Source organism: Babjeviella inositovora (genome assembly GCF_001661335.1).
Source record: "Babjeviella inositovora NRRL Y-12698 unplaced genomic scaffold BABINscaffold_1, whole genome shotgun sequence".
NCBI classification, from domain to species: Eukaryota; Fungi; Ascomycota; class Pichiomycetes; order Serinales; genus Babjeviella; species Babjeviella inositovora.
In genome coordinates, this window is record NW_017566838.1 from 1151223 (window position 1) to 1167090 (window position 15868).

The following is a 15868-nucleotide window of genomic DNA, read 5'->3' on the forward strand; positions in this document are numbered from 1 at the left end:
TGGGAGACATCCAAGATCATATTGTCACCATGCACCAGAACCTCGCTGCGTATGAGAAAATCTTCTCGCGGGCGCATGCCAACTACTTGGCCCAGTTACAAGCCATGTCGCTTAATTCAGAAAAGAGAATTAGTGAAATGTTGTCGAAGTTAACAGTTCTTGGTACCGTTTCCGTTCCGTTACATATCATTGCTGGGTTGTTTGGCATGAACGTCACGATCCCAGGCTACCAACAGGGGAATGTGAAATGGTTTGGCGGTATTATTGGAGTAATGATTCCTTTCATTATTTTTGCTTATATAGGCACCACTTTCTGGTTCAACAGAACGGGTAAAACTGACGACAATGACGGTCTGGAAGCAAAATCTCTTTCGAGAATTTCCTTCAAATCTAGAAGGTATGCAGCAAAGTCTATCCGCAGTTTACCCAGCGGACGATTTAACAACTATGTATAGTTGTGAACCGTTGAAAGTGCAACGGGGATTTAATCAGCTCTAATGAATGTTAAATTTGTATCTATTTATTTAGCTTAACTTCGGTTCTGTATTTGAGCTAATTTTAGTGCATATAATAACGTTAACCTCGCCCTATAATTAATGATTTGGCTTGTCCAGATGTTCATACATCTGGGAAACAGCCTGCAGCTGTAACTCAGCTGTTTTCTGAAAGGCTTGGAAATGCACGATGCGTTCATGATACAGCATCAGGTTTGGTTAAAGTAATACACCAATGTTACGCCCCAGAGCCATAGAGAATGACAATTTACTGACATTAGAAGCTGTTTTTTATATAATTTCATAGTTATGGTCTCAAATAGATATGCTCTTACCGGGTGCAGTATCAATCTAGACATGCCGGTAGAATCACAAACAGCGGGTTATAGTCTGATCAATCGCATTTGGGGATCGTAAATCAGACATAAGAGATTTCTCATGTATAACGGTGACTCACCGATAATCGCCTTCCACTTCAAACATAAATCAGTTGTAAGGTGGAAATAATACCGCACGGCGTAGATATCAGGGTGGCGACCATTAACGTATTTGTGATAGTGCATGATACGCGCTTTACCGTTCTTGGCGCACCCATATTGGGCCAAGGAGCCACGACTAGGACGAAAACATAGCATAGTGCATACGTAATTTATAACCTTGCGAGTTACACAACCTTCAAAGGCTTCGTAAAAGGAGAGAAATGAATCGCGGCAGCGTAAGATCCAAAAATCTCTCGCAACGCCAAGCACGTAAGGATTACAGTCATTTTCCGTCTCTTGGATTTGCCATCGCAAGTCGTAACTAGCGTATAAATTCATTCTAAAGAACTAGAACCAACATAAATAGCTTGGACCTCGCTCTTTACTTACAACCACCAAAAAGGTTCTATATGTCAAACATCAACTCTCCGATCTCCCAGTTCTTTACCCATGACGAGAATGACTCTGAATGGTACCAGGACACTCACCGAGACAAAATAAATCATTTCCATCCCACGGTGACTCAAAGCTAGACCCTTTATCCTCCAAAGCCTAAATCATGTCTTTCATTCATCCAAGTAAGAGTTCTGTCGCCGCTACACCTTCGGTGACAAACGGTGAAACCCGCTCCACTTTCTCACTTCCCCAAAAAATCGAAGAGAAGGTTTCCAAAAACCTTGAAAAAGCCAAGCTTGTCGAAGATAGTAGACCGGTTTGTAGAGCAAGACGGGATCTGGCTCCATCGTGCTTCTCTCCGGCGGAACGCAAGTATGGATGGGGCAACTATCGGCCTCTAGCCAATTACACTAGCAATGAAAATGATGCTTCCTCCTACTCGCAATCTTCCCGCGAGATAGAGGAGGATGTTTGCTTTCCTAGAGTCCCAATGCGCGTTCGTGTGAATGACATTGATTTTGACAAAATTGACGAATTCATTAGCGATACAACCAAGGAGTATGCTAGAGTGAAAACTGACAGAAAGGAAATGGCAGCGACTTCTGTTTTCGAACTGTCTAATGTTTCATCCCGCCACGATGGCATCGTTGCCTCTCGCAGCTCATCGGAAAGAAACCCTGCCCACGCGTTTGGTTCGGAGGGCGATGATTCAAGCGGCGACGTCCAGTTCGCAGAAGAGAATCATTTATGCAAAGATATTCCTAACCGGTTTTCGATTTTCTCTACCGGATCGCAGGAAACAGTGCATGCTCCTGATATTCCGTCCTTATTAGGCCCAGACCAAACCGCAAAGGACCTCTTCAATGGCGGAGCACCAACCTGGTGGCTAGACTGTGCGTGTCCAACAGACGCGGAGATGAGAATGCTTACGACTGCATTTGGTATCCACCCGTTAACAGCCGAGGATATCAGAATGCAGGAGCCTCGAGAGAAGGTTGAGTTGTTCAAGAATTACTACTTTGTCTCTTTCCACACTTTTGAAAACGATAGAGAATCGGAAGACTTTTTGGATCTGATCAAGGTCTACGTTGTGGTCTTCCGTGAAGGAATTTTGAGCTTCCACTTTGCTCCAATCTCCCATGCGGCCAATGTTAGACGCCGTGTTCGCCATTTGAGAAACTACGTCGAGGTTTCGGCCGATTGGATCTGCTACGCCTTGGTCGATGATATCACTGATAGTTTTGCGCCGGCAATCACTTCAATCGAGTACGAGGCAGATGCGATCGAGGATTCCGTTTTCGCTCGTGAGCTGGATTTCCCTTCCATGTTGATGCGCATTGGTGACGCCAGACGTAGAGTCATGGCATTGATGAGGTTGCTTATGAACAAGGCAGATGTGATCAAGATGTTTGCCAAGAGATGTCAGGAACACGATTCAAACTCCCCTACAAGACACCTTGCTACCGCTAAGCCCTCCGACACACACCTTGGAGATTTTTTGACTTCAAACCCGGCTCCTCTTGGAAACTCCGATACCGCCAGCGTGCATCTGTCCTCTCCCGCGAACTCCACCAGACCAAGTGGCGACATTGCTTTGTATTTGGACGATATCCAAGATCACATTGTTACCATGTACCAGAACCTTCTTGCTTATGAAAAAATCTTCTCCAGGTCCCACTCCAACTATTTAGCCCAGTTGCAGGCGTTTTCTCTTAACTCCAACAACCGGATCAACGAAATGTTGTCCAAGGTTACAGTGTTGGGTACCATTTTTGTCCCTTTGAATGTGGTTACTGGGTTGTTTGGAATGAACGTGACGGTTCCAGGTGAGGCCCAGGGTAATGTGAAGTGGTTCTTTGGGATTTTGGGAATTATGGTGCTCTTCGTGATTGTTGTCACTCTGGTTAGTAGATGGTGGTTGAGACAGCCCCTCGTGTATAACCAGGCAGGGTTTGGGATAGTACAAGGCCCTCTACTCCCACACTCCAAGAAAGGAACCGCTAGAAGTGCCTCCAAGTCAGTCCGCAGTATGCCAAGTAAGAGGTACAACTATACTTGATTATACGGTCAATCTTTAATTTTGTCATACACCTTTGGTATCTATTGGTACATCTTGTTGTGATGGGAACTTATAACTGGTTTAAACCATGTCTTATTTTTATCTATCGTTTCCACTCTTTTTTAAATTTAAATTTATAGAAAAATGCACTGTCGTAGAAAAGGCATGTTTATAAATAGCGAACTATCCATTTAGATGCGATTAAAGAGGGAATAAATCTGTGATTTCTCCATCGACTGATGTGTCTCGAATACAGTTGCTGGTATGAGCGGTTTCCTTCCAGAACCACGTTATGGCAAAGGATGGTTCGAACATTCACCCTATATTTATGTACATCGCAAGGCTCGCAAATACGGATTAAAAGCTGTCTAACATAGTCAAAGAATTATCATCTCCATAAAATAAACTCAAATATAGTGACATTGTACTACTCGAGCACGCATAAATGTGTCGGGACATCATTCAGAATAAGCTCCGGCCCTGACAAAGAAGATGTGCGATTCAAGTTTCCGAATGCGGAAGTCCAGAGCATAATATTCCCCATGCATGTTGCATGGTACATGACTCGTGTCCAGAATTTGTCTCTAGGTCACCAAGAACGGAGTGTATTGCCACTAGATATGTTGGAGAAAAGTTCGGGGCACGGTAACAATACCCCATTCCGGCAGTTACCTCATCATGACCCCACAGCCGTCGCGCTTACCGTTCGCAAATTAGGGGCAAGACTCACTAGCGTTACGCTTTTGGGAGACGCCTCCTGAGCATATATTATCTACCCCATTATCCCATGTCTGTATACAACCGGAATGGTATAAATTGAAGCTATATTCCTCCCCAGAATGCCAATCGTCGGCACCTGGTATAACCGCAACAAAACAATATGACTGTTACTCAAAACTCTACTTGGTGGAAGAATGCCACCGTTTACCAAATCTGGCCTGCGTCCTACAAAGATTCCAACGGCGACGGTGTGGGTGATATCCCAGGTATAATTTCAACCTTGGACTACATTAAGGACTTGGGTATTGACGTGGTCTGGCTATCCCCTATGTTCGATTCCCCGCAAGACGACATGGGCTACGATATCTCCAACTACGAAGGGATCTACCCACCCTACGGTACCATGGACGACATGGACAACCTCATTGACCAGTGCCACAAGAGGGGCATGAAGTTGATCTTGGATTTGGTCATCAACCACACGTCCAGTGAGCACGACTGGTTCAAGGAGTCGAGATCCTCCAAGACCAATCCTAAGAGGGACTGGTACATGTGGAGACCTCCAAGAATCGACGAGCATGGTAACAGACAGCCTCCAACCAACTGGAAGTCCCACTTCTCTGGCTCCGCTTGGACGTACGACGAGTTAACCGACGAGTACTACTTACACCTCTTTGCCAAGTCGCAGCCTGACTTGAACTGGGAAAACGACGAAACCAGAGAGGCAATTTACAACTCTGCCATGAAGTTTTGGTTGGATAAGGGCTGTGACGGGTTCCGCATTGACACCGCCGGGTTGTACTCCAAGACCTATCCTATCAGAGACGTTCCAATCATTGCTCCTGACCAGGAGTTCCAGCCGGCTGATGCGTACACCCATAACGGTCCGCGCATCCACGAATTCCACAAGGAAATGTTTGCCAAGGTCACCAGCCACTACGATGCTATGACCGTGGGTGAGGTCTGCCGCGGTTCTCGTGAAGACACCTTGAAATTTGTCAGCGCTAAGGAAAAGGAAATGAACATGATCTTTTTGTTCGATGTGGTTCTGTTGGGCACCCAAGAGACCGATCATTTCAAGTCTGAGAAGTTCACCCTTGTGGACTTTAAGAACGCGGTCAAAGGCCAGTGCGAGTTTGTGTCCGGTACCGATGCTTGGTCGACGGTGTTCCTTGAAAACCACGACCAGCCTCGTAGTATCACCCGATTTGGTAACGCGTCCAAGAAGTACCACGACAAATCTGGTAAACTATTGGCCATGATGGAAGCTGCCTTAACCGGTACCTTATTCATCTACCAAGGCCAAGAAATCGGTATGACGAACTTTAGCCGTGACTGGGACATTTCGGATTACCAAGACATTGATTCCACCAACTACTACAAGCAGTTCAAGGCGAAGCACGGCGATGACGAAAAGGCTATGGCAGAGATGATGGATAACTTAGCATTAGTGGCCAGAGACCACGCTAGGACTCCGGTTCAGTGGGATGACTCGGCCAACGCTGGGTTCACCACAGGTAAACCGTGGATGAAGATCAACGACAACTACCGGGAAATCAACGTAAAGTCTCAGGTAAACGATCCAAACTCGATCTTGTCATTCTACAAGCAGGTATTGAAGCTCAGAAAGAACCACAAAGATTTGTTCATCTACGGTGAGTTTGAAACTTTGGACCACGAAAACGAGGAGACCTTTACCTTTATCAAGACTTACCAAGACAAGAAGGCCCTTGTGGTGTTGAATTTCAGCGATAAGGACCAGCCTTTCAAGGCTCCCGAAGGAGAATTGTTGCTCTCGAACGTTGACGTGGAGGAGGCTACGTTATCGCCTTACGAAGGGAGAATCTATCTTCTCAGCTGAGGACCAAGAGCTTTGTGATATGATCTCATTATATAATTTCAAATTTTGTCCTTCATTGGCTTTTTCTTTACAATCAATAGACATGTCATCCTTGGATTAAATGTGAACCGAATTTTCTGATATTCTACAAAATTGGCCTAGCTATAAATTCGTATATATATATATATATGAATGTATATTTCAGAAGTCCCTTATTAAAAAGTGCATGCTTATATATTTGCACTTCAAGGCTGACTGGAACTTCCGCCTTCAAAGTCCAGGGGCTCCTCAGAGATCAACCCCAACTCAATGTCCCAATCAGGCTCATTCGCCAAGCTGTTCTCCAACGGCAAGTACAGAGCCTTAGTGAGTGTGTCGGACACACCCATTTTCGTCAAAACCTTCTTAAAGATGTTCTTCTGCTTTGATCGCACAATATCGTCAAAGTTAACCACCTGATCGACCCACTGCACCGACTTCTTCTTCTTATGGCCACGGGACGAACCAAGTATGGCGCCACTTTGTGCACTCTGCGAGCTCCCCGGTTTCCCGTAAGGTCCAGCCCGGGAGTTGTGCAGGCCAGGTTGTGAGTTCTGGTTGGTGAGGATCGAAGACGGCCGCGTGGTGAATTTGTTATACAGGTACAAGAGCGCCCATACGATGATAAAAATTACCGTGAGCTCAAGGATGTCGATCATGTACTCTCGGTAAAAGCTACTGCTAGGCTGCTGAGTCTGAGTGTCTTCCTTCTCGTCAGAAGCACCCGGGCTGTGTTCAGGGCCCTCCTCGGGTTTGTCCCCCGTAGAGATCGGGCTCGTCTTGATCACCTTTGTCCCATCCATCTCGGCGTTCTTCACGTTCCCAAACATCAAGTCCACCAACGATCGTGAAACGAGCGGTTTGTCAAACGGAACCATGTGCGATGCGTTATAGACCTGGACAAACGTGAGGTTGCGCTCCAGACGGATTCGCCCCGCCGACTTGTCATCGTCGAGCCACTCGACGTATTCAGATGCCTCGCTGAAGCCGTTTTTAACGGCACCCCCCCACCTCATATCCAGAACCATCTTCTCGCCGCCCATAATATTGCAAATAACATCGGAATCGCCAAAGAAGAGTAACACCTCTATCTGCAGAAGAAGGCCAGGGAGCAAGTGGACCGACGGCCGCGACTTCTTACCCCTCAAATACCTACTTACAGTGGGGTCACACTCGGTCCACTTTTTCGTGTGATGGATGTTCAACAGCGCCATAACACCCTCAGTGGCTAAAAACGGATAGATGTCGGTCAAATCCGGCGGCCAATTCATGCCACAAGACGGATACGAGTCCTTCAACCGCATGTCATACATGTTCAAGCACTGCTGATCCTTCGGGGCAGAATGGTCCAAAGTCATATGGAAGAGATACGAGAGAATTACCTCGCATTCGTCGAAGGAAAGCAGCTCCTTTTCGTCCCCTGTCGCGTGTGAGATTCGGTTTTGGCACATCTCTTGCTGCTCCAAGAGCTTGCGGTACCCGTGGTTCTGAACGTCTAACAACTTCCGCTCCATCGCAAACGGAAGGTACGAGAGGCTCTGTTGATTCGGATCGATCCATCCATTACCAATCATCACCCCCTTAAGCTTGTATTCTGGATCGTTCACTTTCTTCTGTAAGTTGCGGCGTAAGATACCCTGCGCAATGTATGGGATATACTGACCCGCATAACTCTCTCCCGCGATATAAATCTCTTTATTCATATCTTCAGGAAACACTGCGAAATAGCGCTGGAGAAACACCATGAAGTCAAAGGTTACCTCGCTGAGTTCGCGGTCCCACGCTTCAGTCACGCTGAAACCGGTGCCACCGGGCTGGTCGACATACACAATGTCCGCCTTGCGGTGCCACGAACCGTTGTTTGCAATCACCTCCCGTAGGTGGTTTACACGAAGAGGCCCAGATTCCATGAGCGCCCCGTCGAGGGAGGAACAACCGGGGCCGCCGTTAAGCCAGAAGATGAGCTGGGTTTTCGGCGAGGCCTCGTCGAGGAACTTCCAGAAGAAGTACTCGGTGTGGTTCTGGGGGTAAAGCTCGAGCTGGCCTGCATACATGAGTGGGCGGTCGGCATCATCAAGCTTCGAGAGGCCTGGGAGGTCGCGCACGAGGTACTCGTCGCGCGTGGCAAATTTGTCGCGTGGAGGAAAGGTATTTGCGGCGCTGCTCGGCTGGGCTAGAACTGCTGCGAGCAAGCATATGAATGGTAATAGGTAACTGTGGCGAATGTTCATGGCAAGAGATCTAGTCCATAGAGTGAATGTAGATGGTGAGAAAAGCGCAATTTGGAGGTTAGATATGTTACCGGGGTGAACGATGACTGATCGTGGGTGCAAGCAGTTTATAGATGCAAAGGGGGACAGACCTTTTCGATGAGTTCTGTCTTTTAAGCAAATAGGTGCAAAGATCTACGGGTGGTAGATCTGTGAATGTCTATGTGCTTGTAGGTGTCTTAGAGAGCGGAAGTAAGCTGATGAATGTCAACCAGTTGGCGGTAGTTCCCGTGACAATGAATCCGTTACGGGTGTATCTGCACAAAAACTGCTGGTATATCTGTTGAAGGAGATATATCAAAATCTAGTCCGGAGTGAAATCTGTTAAACAAGCTGTGATCTGGGCAGAGCTATAATTGAGGCTGAGGTCATTCTGTCGTAGAAGGAAAGTAGAGGCTGTGTGCCGGATCTCGGCCGTGGATGCTGGAAGGGGTACCATGTACCAGAGGGAGGGAAGGCCTGGGCTATTATTCCAAATACGAAATAGTAAAATAATTTGACAGGAAAATTTGGTTTGCAAAATATTGATTTAACTAGCATGTTATAATTATGTAGAATATTGCCCAGGTGGGATAGTAGCTACAGTGTCGAGCCAGGTAAATACTACTGCTGAATGGGGGGATCATCAGCCACAACGTTCGAGTTTAGATTAAAATTCACGGAATATGGATTGAAGTTAAAATCCACGGGACATGGATTGAAGTTAAACTCCATCTTTACCCGATAATACTCACTTATACCAAAAATTTCAGGGCATGATATCACACCCACTACCCAAACACATTGCTTAAATTCAAATTACAAAAGAGGAAAAATAAAAAAATAAAAAAACTATTTGTCATTGACTGGCTCAATATTCCAAATGCCCTCGGCGTACTCAGAAATACATCTATCCGAAGAGAAAAAGCCCATGTTAGCCACACTCAACACACACTTCTTGACCCACGCATCGTGATCCTTGTAAGCCTCATCGATCAACTTGTGGGCTTCTAAGTAGGAGTCGAAATCGTCACTGACCAAGTAGTGGTCGCCGTGCCATTTGACGGAATCAACCAAGCTACGGAACTCATCTGCATGACCGAAAACACCGCCTTCGATCGCGTCAAACACCAGTGCCAACGACTCTGGAATGGCGCTCTTGCCGAACCGGTGGTTGTTACGCAAGTCCTCCACTGACTCTGCGAGGTTCCCAAAGAGGAAGATGTTGTCCTCGCCGATTTCGCGGGTGATTTCAACGTTGGCACCGTCCACGGTCCCAATAATCAACCCACCATTGAGCACAAACTTCATGTTGGACGTTCCGGAAGCCTCAGTCCCCGCGGTCGAAATGTGTTCAGAAATATCCGATGCTGGGACAATAATCTCCGCCTTGGAAACGTTATAATCCGGAATGAACACCACCTTCAACAAATCGCCAATATCCGCATCGTTGTTCACAACATCGCCCACGGAAGTCACCAACTTGATGATAGACTTGGCCATGTAGTAACCGGGCGCGGATTTGCCTCCAAAAATAACCACTTTCGGCGCGTACTGCGCGCGCGCTTCAGGCGACAAGCCCTTGAGTGTGAGATAGCGGTGGATCACCCCAAACACATTAAGTTGCTGGCGCTTGTACTCGTGGATCCGCTTGACCTGGATGTCGAAAAGCACGTCCCCACGCACCTCAATCCCGGTCAATTTCTTGATCAACGCCGCGAGGCGCTGCTTGTTCTTAACCTTGATCGCATCCCACTCGTGCAAGAAGTCCTTATCCTCCGCAAACTCCTCCAAGCGCTTTAACTGCGACAAGTCCTTCAAATAACTGTACCCCCCGAGCTTGGACGCAATCAACGCGGACAACCCGGGATTCGCCTGGCGAAGCCATCTGCGAGGGGTCACCCCGTTCGTCACATTGGTAAACTTATCCGCACCATATACCTTGACAAAGTCTTTGAAAATGGTTGTTTTAATCAACTCGGAGTGCAACTCCGCAACTCCGTTAACCTTGTGGGAGCCCACGATGGCCAAAAACGCCATGCGGATCTGCTTTGGTGAGGACTCTTCAATGATCGACACACGACCGGTGATTTCCCGGTCGCTCGGGAACTTCTGCTCCACTTCCTTCAAGAAGTAGAAGTTAATGTCGTAGATGATCTGCAAGTGGCGTGGCAAAAGGCGGCCGAACACATCGACTGGCCATTTCTCCAATGCCTCCGCCATGACCGTGTGGTTGGTGTAACCGAACGTCGCAGTGACAATCCCCCAAGCCTCTACCCATGGAAGCTGCTCAACGTCGATGAGAATGCGCTGGAGCTCGACCACCGCGATCGTCGGATGCGTGTCGTTCAACTGGATCGCAACCTGCTGCGGGAACTCGCGCCATGGGCGACGCGACTTCTTGAAGCGACGCACAATGTCGTGGAGCGACGCCGCGACCCAGAAGTATTGCTGCTTTAAGCGTAACTGTTTTCCACTGTCAAAGTTGTCGTTTGGGTACAACACCGCGGTGATGGACTCCGCGCGTTGCTGGTCCACGACCGAGTTTTGGTAGTCCCCCGAATTGAACTTGTTGAAGTCAAACTCCGTGGTTGGCTTAGCGGACCACAAGCGCAAATTGTTCACGTTGGTCGTCTGGAACCCCGGAATCGGATAGTCATACGCCGTCGCGAGAACGCTCTCGTCCCCTTCCCAGATCGAGTTCCCCGCGTCGTCCTGGTAAACATGCCCTCCAAAATGCACGGGAATCTGGATCTCCAAGCGTGGGATTTCCCACGGGTTCAGATACGTCAACCAGTAGTCAGGAGTCTCCACCTGGTACCCGTCAATAATCTTCTGCGCAAAGATTCCGTACTGGTAGCGTAAGCCGTAGCCCCAGCCGGGGTAATCACCGGTGGACAAGGAATCGATGAAACACGCCGCAAGACGTCCCAAACCTCCGTTCCCCAACCCGGCATCTGGTTCCTGCAGGATTAAGTCCTCCAAACGGAACCCCAACTCGTCCACCGCGCTGCTGAACGTCTCGCGTGTAAAGTCGGCAGTATGCTCGAGCGCATCCACCTCATTGTTCGCAAGATTGATCACCGCGTTGTCCAAGAAACGCCCCATCAAAAATTCGAGCGAGAGGTAGTACAATCTCTTCGGGTCGCGCAACGTCTGCTTCTGCTGCGTCTTGTTCCATTCGACAATGAGCTTGTCGCGGAGCGTGAAGCTCGCGGCCTGGTACGCCGCAAGGTCGTCGCAGTTGTATAACGAGCGTGCGAGCGTTGTTTCCACGTGGCGGATGAAGTCCTCTTGGAAGTCCTCCATCTTTGCGAACTCCTTCACCGCAAACTTCTTCCACACCTCACGCGACTTTGCCGGAATCGACGCATCGATCGCGAGAATCTCCTTCGGCGTGAAGCCCGTGAACGTGCGCTTGTGCATCCGCGGTCTAGCCGGCGGCTTGGCAGATGATAATTCAGATGATGATGCCATGATAATTGCAATTCCTCTGGAAACAAAAGTGAGAGCTGGAAGCGAGGAATCAGGGGGGAAGGGAGGTTCATTTATAGGCGAACCCCCTATTCTGTCATGCATAAACGCATGCACGTTTTTGGAACACCGCGCAGCAACTCCGAAACGGGACAAGGGGCTAACCCCTCATTGTGTATCCTAAGGTATACACTCGTGATGTGCCATATCAGAAACCCAACAATTTATTTACGGTAATCGATGATAATTAAAGGCCTATATATCTTGGATTGTTAATATGGGTTAGGTTTTTGTAGCTTTATGTGTATTACCGATGAGTTTCCTCTCTTATCCGCATCTTCCCTCCTGTGCGTAGAACTGAGGGACGAAGTACGCGCAAGCCATTGATATGATGTGCTGTCCGATTCCTGCTTAGGATTATATCGTGGGGACATGCAGCTCCTAGGAGATCTGGCTCCCCTTATATTTTCCTAGTTCAGCCGTGAATCGAGCTAGAACATACGTCACCGACAGAATATATCAGCTTGTTATCATTGCTAAAACACTTTTTTTTTATATCCAATCGGACTCCCTGTTCCCCCAAGGTTTAGTGGCGTAAGGAGCTGCAGCCCCATAGACCTTTGGAGGCCGACTATCTCGCCCAGCCTTTCTCGCTATTCTGGACTCTGAAACCTGACCCACTGTGTAGTATTCATGGTCTAGAATGACATCCTCTCCCGCAAATTTTATTCATTCATTACTCCTCTCGGTGCTTATAGGTATATAATACAAAAATTCCGTGTGCACTTCAATTTCCGTGCGGGTCAATGCATGCGTCTAAATGGTACGATCGACCTAAAGGCTCGGGTGCGGCTCGTACGACTTTTCTGGGGACCGGCCTACCCGTGAACCTACCTGGGGTTACGCGGAAGTTAACCGGGAGTAATAGCAGCCGTTCCATTGCAGGCGGTTTTATAGCTCAATAACTGTAGATTTTGAAGCAGTAGGAGGAAGGATGTGGTGGTTTCGGTTTGCAATTGCGGCTGCCATTGTCAATAGTCCAGCTGCTACGAGTAGCTGAAGATATCGCTGCCATTCCATCCAGGACTTTGGCTACTAGAGCGATTGTGTTTGAGTATACTGTTAAAATTGTTATTATTGTCTATTCCTCTATTGTTTACTCTAAGACGGAATCATTTTTACCTTGTTAAGGCTGCTGGTTTGTAAAATTCTTGAATATTTTTGCTTAAAAGTGGCCAAACGAACCATGGCAGAAGTCCTGGTCTAGATCGATATTGTATCAACCCTACGAATCACAGTAGCTATAGATCTCTGCCTGCACCACATACTTTTACTTTGCCGGCACAAATATAAGATGTAGAGTTCTAAAAATCGTAACTGAAAGCTAATATATAGGTTGGTATGATCTAAAGCGTACAAATATAATTACTTGCGCATAGCTTCTAAAGCTTGTCATCGCTCCTATAGATCTGTCCCACTACATCTCCAACAGACTACAGAAATGAGAATAAATAATAACAGAGCAGATTATTTTTAATAGCATGTAGAGGAATGAAGAGCCTAAAACTCCTAGGGAAAATGACGAAAAACCAAAGCAAGAAAAAAAAAATTCGAATATAAAGATCGCTCAAATAAAACCAGAGCGGTGTGCAATGTGTGACTGGCTGTTAAGCCTAGGTATGCTGAAAGTACATTTATAAGATCATCTCTTGGACCCCCTGGTCCACAACTTCAGAAAACGACTTTTTAGCTTATCCCCATGTTCATCGTCAGTAGAAGTTGGGGACAAGTCTGACTTATCAAAGGTAGAGTAATAGCGTCTTGGGGTGGCTCTCAATGGCAGTAGCTGTTCATCTCCCGAAGGCTGGAGCGGAGACAGTTTGCCCCTGTAGCCCACCTTTTCCAAGAGGTTAATAAAAGACGAGCTGTTTGAGTTCGGCTGGGATGTTCTCGGTGAAGAGGTGTCAATACTGTTCTTTAAGGTTGCGTAGGACTCCTTCTCTGCCAATCTGGGGTACGGGATTTTGATGGATTCGAGGAGTGGAGAAGAAAGAGGAGGTGTGACACTAGTCTCATAGTAGGACTTGGCCATCTCTGGGTTGTCAAGGCTGTCGGATACACCAGTGCTGTCGGAAGACACGGTGCTCACCAACGGGATCGGTGATTCCAGCTGAGAGTGGCATGAATCACGGAAAGGATGATAGTTATTTCCCCTGATCAACGCAAGTACTTCTTGCTTGACCTTTTCCAAGTGGCTCGGGTTGGGGATATCCGCCGCCGACGAAGGTTCTTGATCGCGGTACTGCGGCGTGGAATCTCTCAAGTTGTTGCCAGTGACAGCGGAGACGTTGAGTTGGCATAAAGAGGACTCGGTAAAGTATGTGTCTATGATTGCGTGCCAAAAATCAAATAGCTGGGCCTTCAGGGCTAAGGCATCTGTGAGGTCGAAAGAAGCGTGGCTGATGTTGATATTGTCGGTACCGTACTGGCACCTCAATCCGCTGGCCTGGTAGGAAGGTCTAGCTGGGTCAACCCCTTCGATTTCAAAAATGTCCAGTTCGCTGTTGTTGGTGGAACCACTCGGGATGCGTGAGTGTTGCGGTGATAAAAACGAAGACGTGTCGTAGGGGTTGCCGGTGGAGCCGCTGAGGACTTTTGGGAGAGCAATATCAAAGCTGGTGCTCGGTGAATTATTCCCGGAGCTATTGTTATTTGTAATAGGAGACATGTTCGGGGTAGCCAGACGTGACGTCAAGGGGTGGGAATGTATATGCATGTTTCTAGGTCTCGGAAGAGGGGCGACCTGAGTTGTGACACACCCACTCACAACATCCTGGTATCGTTGGTACATAGTCTCGTACCGGAAGCAGTCAATCAAAAACTGCAAGTTTTCGCAGCAGTGGACTTGAGTCATGTATGCAATAAACCGTTCAGCGTACAAGCGTTGCGTGCTTGTGAGGTGGTCATGCTGGCTCGATGGGAATTCTTTCGGGTGGTTTTCGATATATAAATAGTTGCAAAGCTGTACCAACTCGTCCAAATCCGGGACATGACTGCGACACTCATGGCACATGGTGTGTCTTGTGTGCTTGGAGAATATTGTATGGAGGGCTTCAGAATTGAAGGTAGTCTATGCGGGTATAGACGAGATTAAAGTTTCTCCCCAAGTATATAATGAACGAATAGTATGGCGAAGGGTTCAGAAAGAAAAGTCCGCCAGCTGGGTTCAGGTCCAGTGTGGAAGTATATAACTAATCCAAGACCGTCGACTCTCCACCGAAATCCATGTTCTAGGACAAAACAGAGACCTGGGCAAATTTTATTCTTCTGTAAATGTCAATTTTAAATTTCTTTTTTTTCAGGATCACTGTGCATGACGCATTAATATTCCTTTTTTTTTCCCCATGCATGGAAAAAACCGTTATTACTTTCGTTGCTTTCCGCGGATCTGCCGGTTACTATGGCTGGCGCCCACACGTTCAATGCCGTTCGATTGGAATTTCGTTCTCCTGCAGACCAGTCTATGTTCTCGTGCAGACAACAGTCATTCCAAGCCTTGGAGATGCATCTGGCCCATACGGGTATCGTGCTCTCAATTTCATGCGCGACGACAAGAAGGGTACAGTGGTGGCACTTGCATATTTATTATTTGTACGTTGTCAGTGACCACCATTCTCTAAAATAGTTGGGTAGTTTGACGTTTCGGATTTTGGCCTTTGCAGGAGAGTTTGTTCAGCAGTGCATGTCTGTGCGTTGGGGTAGCAAATCTTGGGGGGGCACGTTCGTTACTGCATCGGGGATCACGCTGTACTGAGTGACCTGAAAATTGGCGGGATAGCTATCTCTCTTCACAGGAAAACAACCCCTGCTCGGCCCGATGTATCGCACAGATACATAACTATATGTTGGCCCTTGCTCCGTCACACTAAGGAAAAAGAAACAGGACTTATGCACGGTACGGGGATTGTATGCACTCGGGACAACCTGAAAATAAGAACTTACCTTAGTGTTGGCACCAAAGTCAGCCTAGCATCTAAACTTACAACATTCTACCCCTCACGTGTCGGTTTACACCGCGCTAATCCCCGCCAACCCACAGCTTTTCGCTCGACCGTTTT

General features: G+C 47.5%; 8 protein-coding genes across 8 annotated transcripts; 3 read left to right on the forward strand and 5 right to left on the reverse strand.

The window, feature by feature from the left end:
• The first annotated feature begins 7 nt into the window (after positions 1–7).
• BABINDRAFT_159200 (uncharacterized protein) lies at positions 8–503 on the forward strand. Its single transcript, XM_019127521.1, has one exon. It carries the CDS (start codon positions 30–32, stop codon positions 453–455), a length of 426 nt encoding a protein of 141 aa, XP_018987997.1. The 5' UTR covers positions 8–29; the 3' UTR covers positions 456–503.
• On the reverse strand, positions 493–786 carry BABINDRAFT_74886 (uncharacterized protein). Its single transcript, XM_019132637.1, has one exon. It carries the CDS (start codon positions 692–694, stop codon positions 530–532), a length of 165 nt encoding a protein of 54 aa, XP_018987998.1. The 5' UTR covers positions 695–786; the 3' UTR covers positions 493–529.
• A 21-nt stretch (positions 787–807) lies between these two features.
• On the reverse strand, positions 808–1057 carry BABINDRAFT_159201 (uncharacterized protein; the record flags this gene model as incomplete). The annotated part of the gene is made up of 1 exon (XM_019127522.1): positions 808–1057. The coding sequence occupies one exon, from the start codon at positions 1055–1057 to the stop codon at positions 878–880; it is 180 nt and encodes a 59-aa protein (XP_018987999.1). The 3' UTR covers positions 808–877.
• Positions 1058–1201: 144 nt separating this feature from the next.
• Positions 1202–3591, forward strand: BABINDRAFT_159203 (magnesium transporter CorA family protein). The gene has a single exon (XM_019127523.1). It carries the CDS (start codon positions 1533–1535, stop codon positions 3426–3428), a length of 1896 nt encoding a protein of 631 aa, XP_018988000.1. The 5' UTR covers positions 1202–1532; the 3' UTR covers positions 3429–3591.
• Positions 3592–4050: 459 nt separating this feature from the next.
• Positions 4051–6144, forward strand: BABINDRAFT_159204 (glycoside hydrolase family 13 protein). Its single transcript, XM_019127524.1, has one exon. The coding sequence runs from the start codon at positions 4309–4311 to the stop codon at positions 6007–6009; it is 1701 nt and encodes a 566-aa protein (XP_018988001.1). The 5' UTR covers positions 4051–4308; the 3' UTR covers positions 6010–6144.
• A 2-nt stretch (positions 6145–6146) lies between these two features.
• Positions 6147–8562, reverse strand: BABINDRAFT_159205 (serine-type carboxypeptidase). The gene has a single exon (XM_019127525.1). It carries the CDS (start codon positions 8256–8258, stop codon positions 6234–6236), a length of 2025 nt encoding a protein of 674 aa, XP_018988002.1. The 5' UTR covers positions 8259–8562; the 3' UTR covers positions 6147–6233.
• A 566-nt stretch (positions 8563–9128) lies between these two features.
• GPH1 (glycogen phosphorylase) lies at positions 9129–11702 on the reverse strand (the record flags this gene model as incomplete). The annotated part of the gene is made up of 2 exons (XM_019132257.1): positions 9129–11297; positions 11337–11702. 2 exons carry the CDS (start codon positions 11700–11702, stop codon positions 9129–9131), a joined length of 2535 nt encoding a protein of 844 aa, XP_018988003.1.
• Positions 11703–13381: 1679 nt separating this feature from the next.
• Positions 13382–14994, reverse strand: BABINDRAFT_159206 (uncharacterized protein). Its single transcript, XM_019127526.1, has one exon. The coding sequence runs from the start codon at positions 14821–14823 to the stop codon at positions 13453–13455; it is 1371 nt and encodes a 456-aa protein (XP_018988004.1). The 5' UTR covers positions 14824–14994; the 3' UTR covers positions 13382–13452.
• Positions 14995–15868: the final 874 nt, after the last annotated feature.

Excerpts from the sequence above, each read along its gene's own strand:
- BABINDRAFT_159200 (XM_019127521.1), top strand. The coding sequence starts at position 30 with ATGCACCAGAACCTCGCTGCGTATGAGAAAATCTTCTCGCGGGCGCAT.
- BABINDRAFT_74886 (XM_019132637.1), bottom strand. The coding sequence starts at position 694 with ATGAACGCATCGTGCATTTCCAAGCCTTTCAGAAAACAGCTGAGTTAC.
- BABINDRAFT_159203 (XM_019127523.1), top strand. The coding sequence starts at position 1,533 with ATGTCTTTCATTCATCCAAGTAAGAGTTCTGTCGCCGCTACACCTTCG.
- BABINDRAFT_159204 (XM_019127524.1), top strand. The coding sequence starts at position 4,309 with ATGACTGTTACTCAAAACTCTACTTGGTGGAAGAATGCCACCGTTTAC.
- BABINDRAFT_159205 (XM_019127525.1), bottom strand. The coding sequence starts at position 8,258 with ATGAACATTCGCCACAGTTACCTATTACCATTCATATGCTTGCTCGCA.
- BABINDRAFT_159206 (XM_019127526.1), bottom strand. The coding sequence starts at position 14,823 with ATGTGCCATGAGTGTCGCAGTCATGTCCCGGATTTGGACGAGTTGGTA.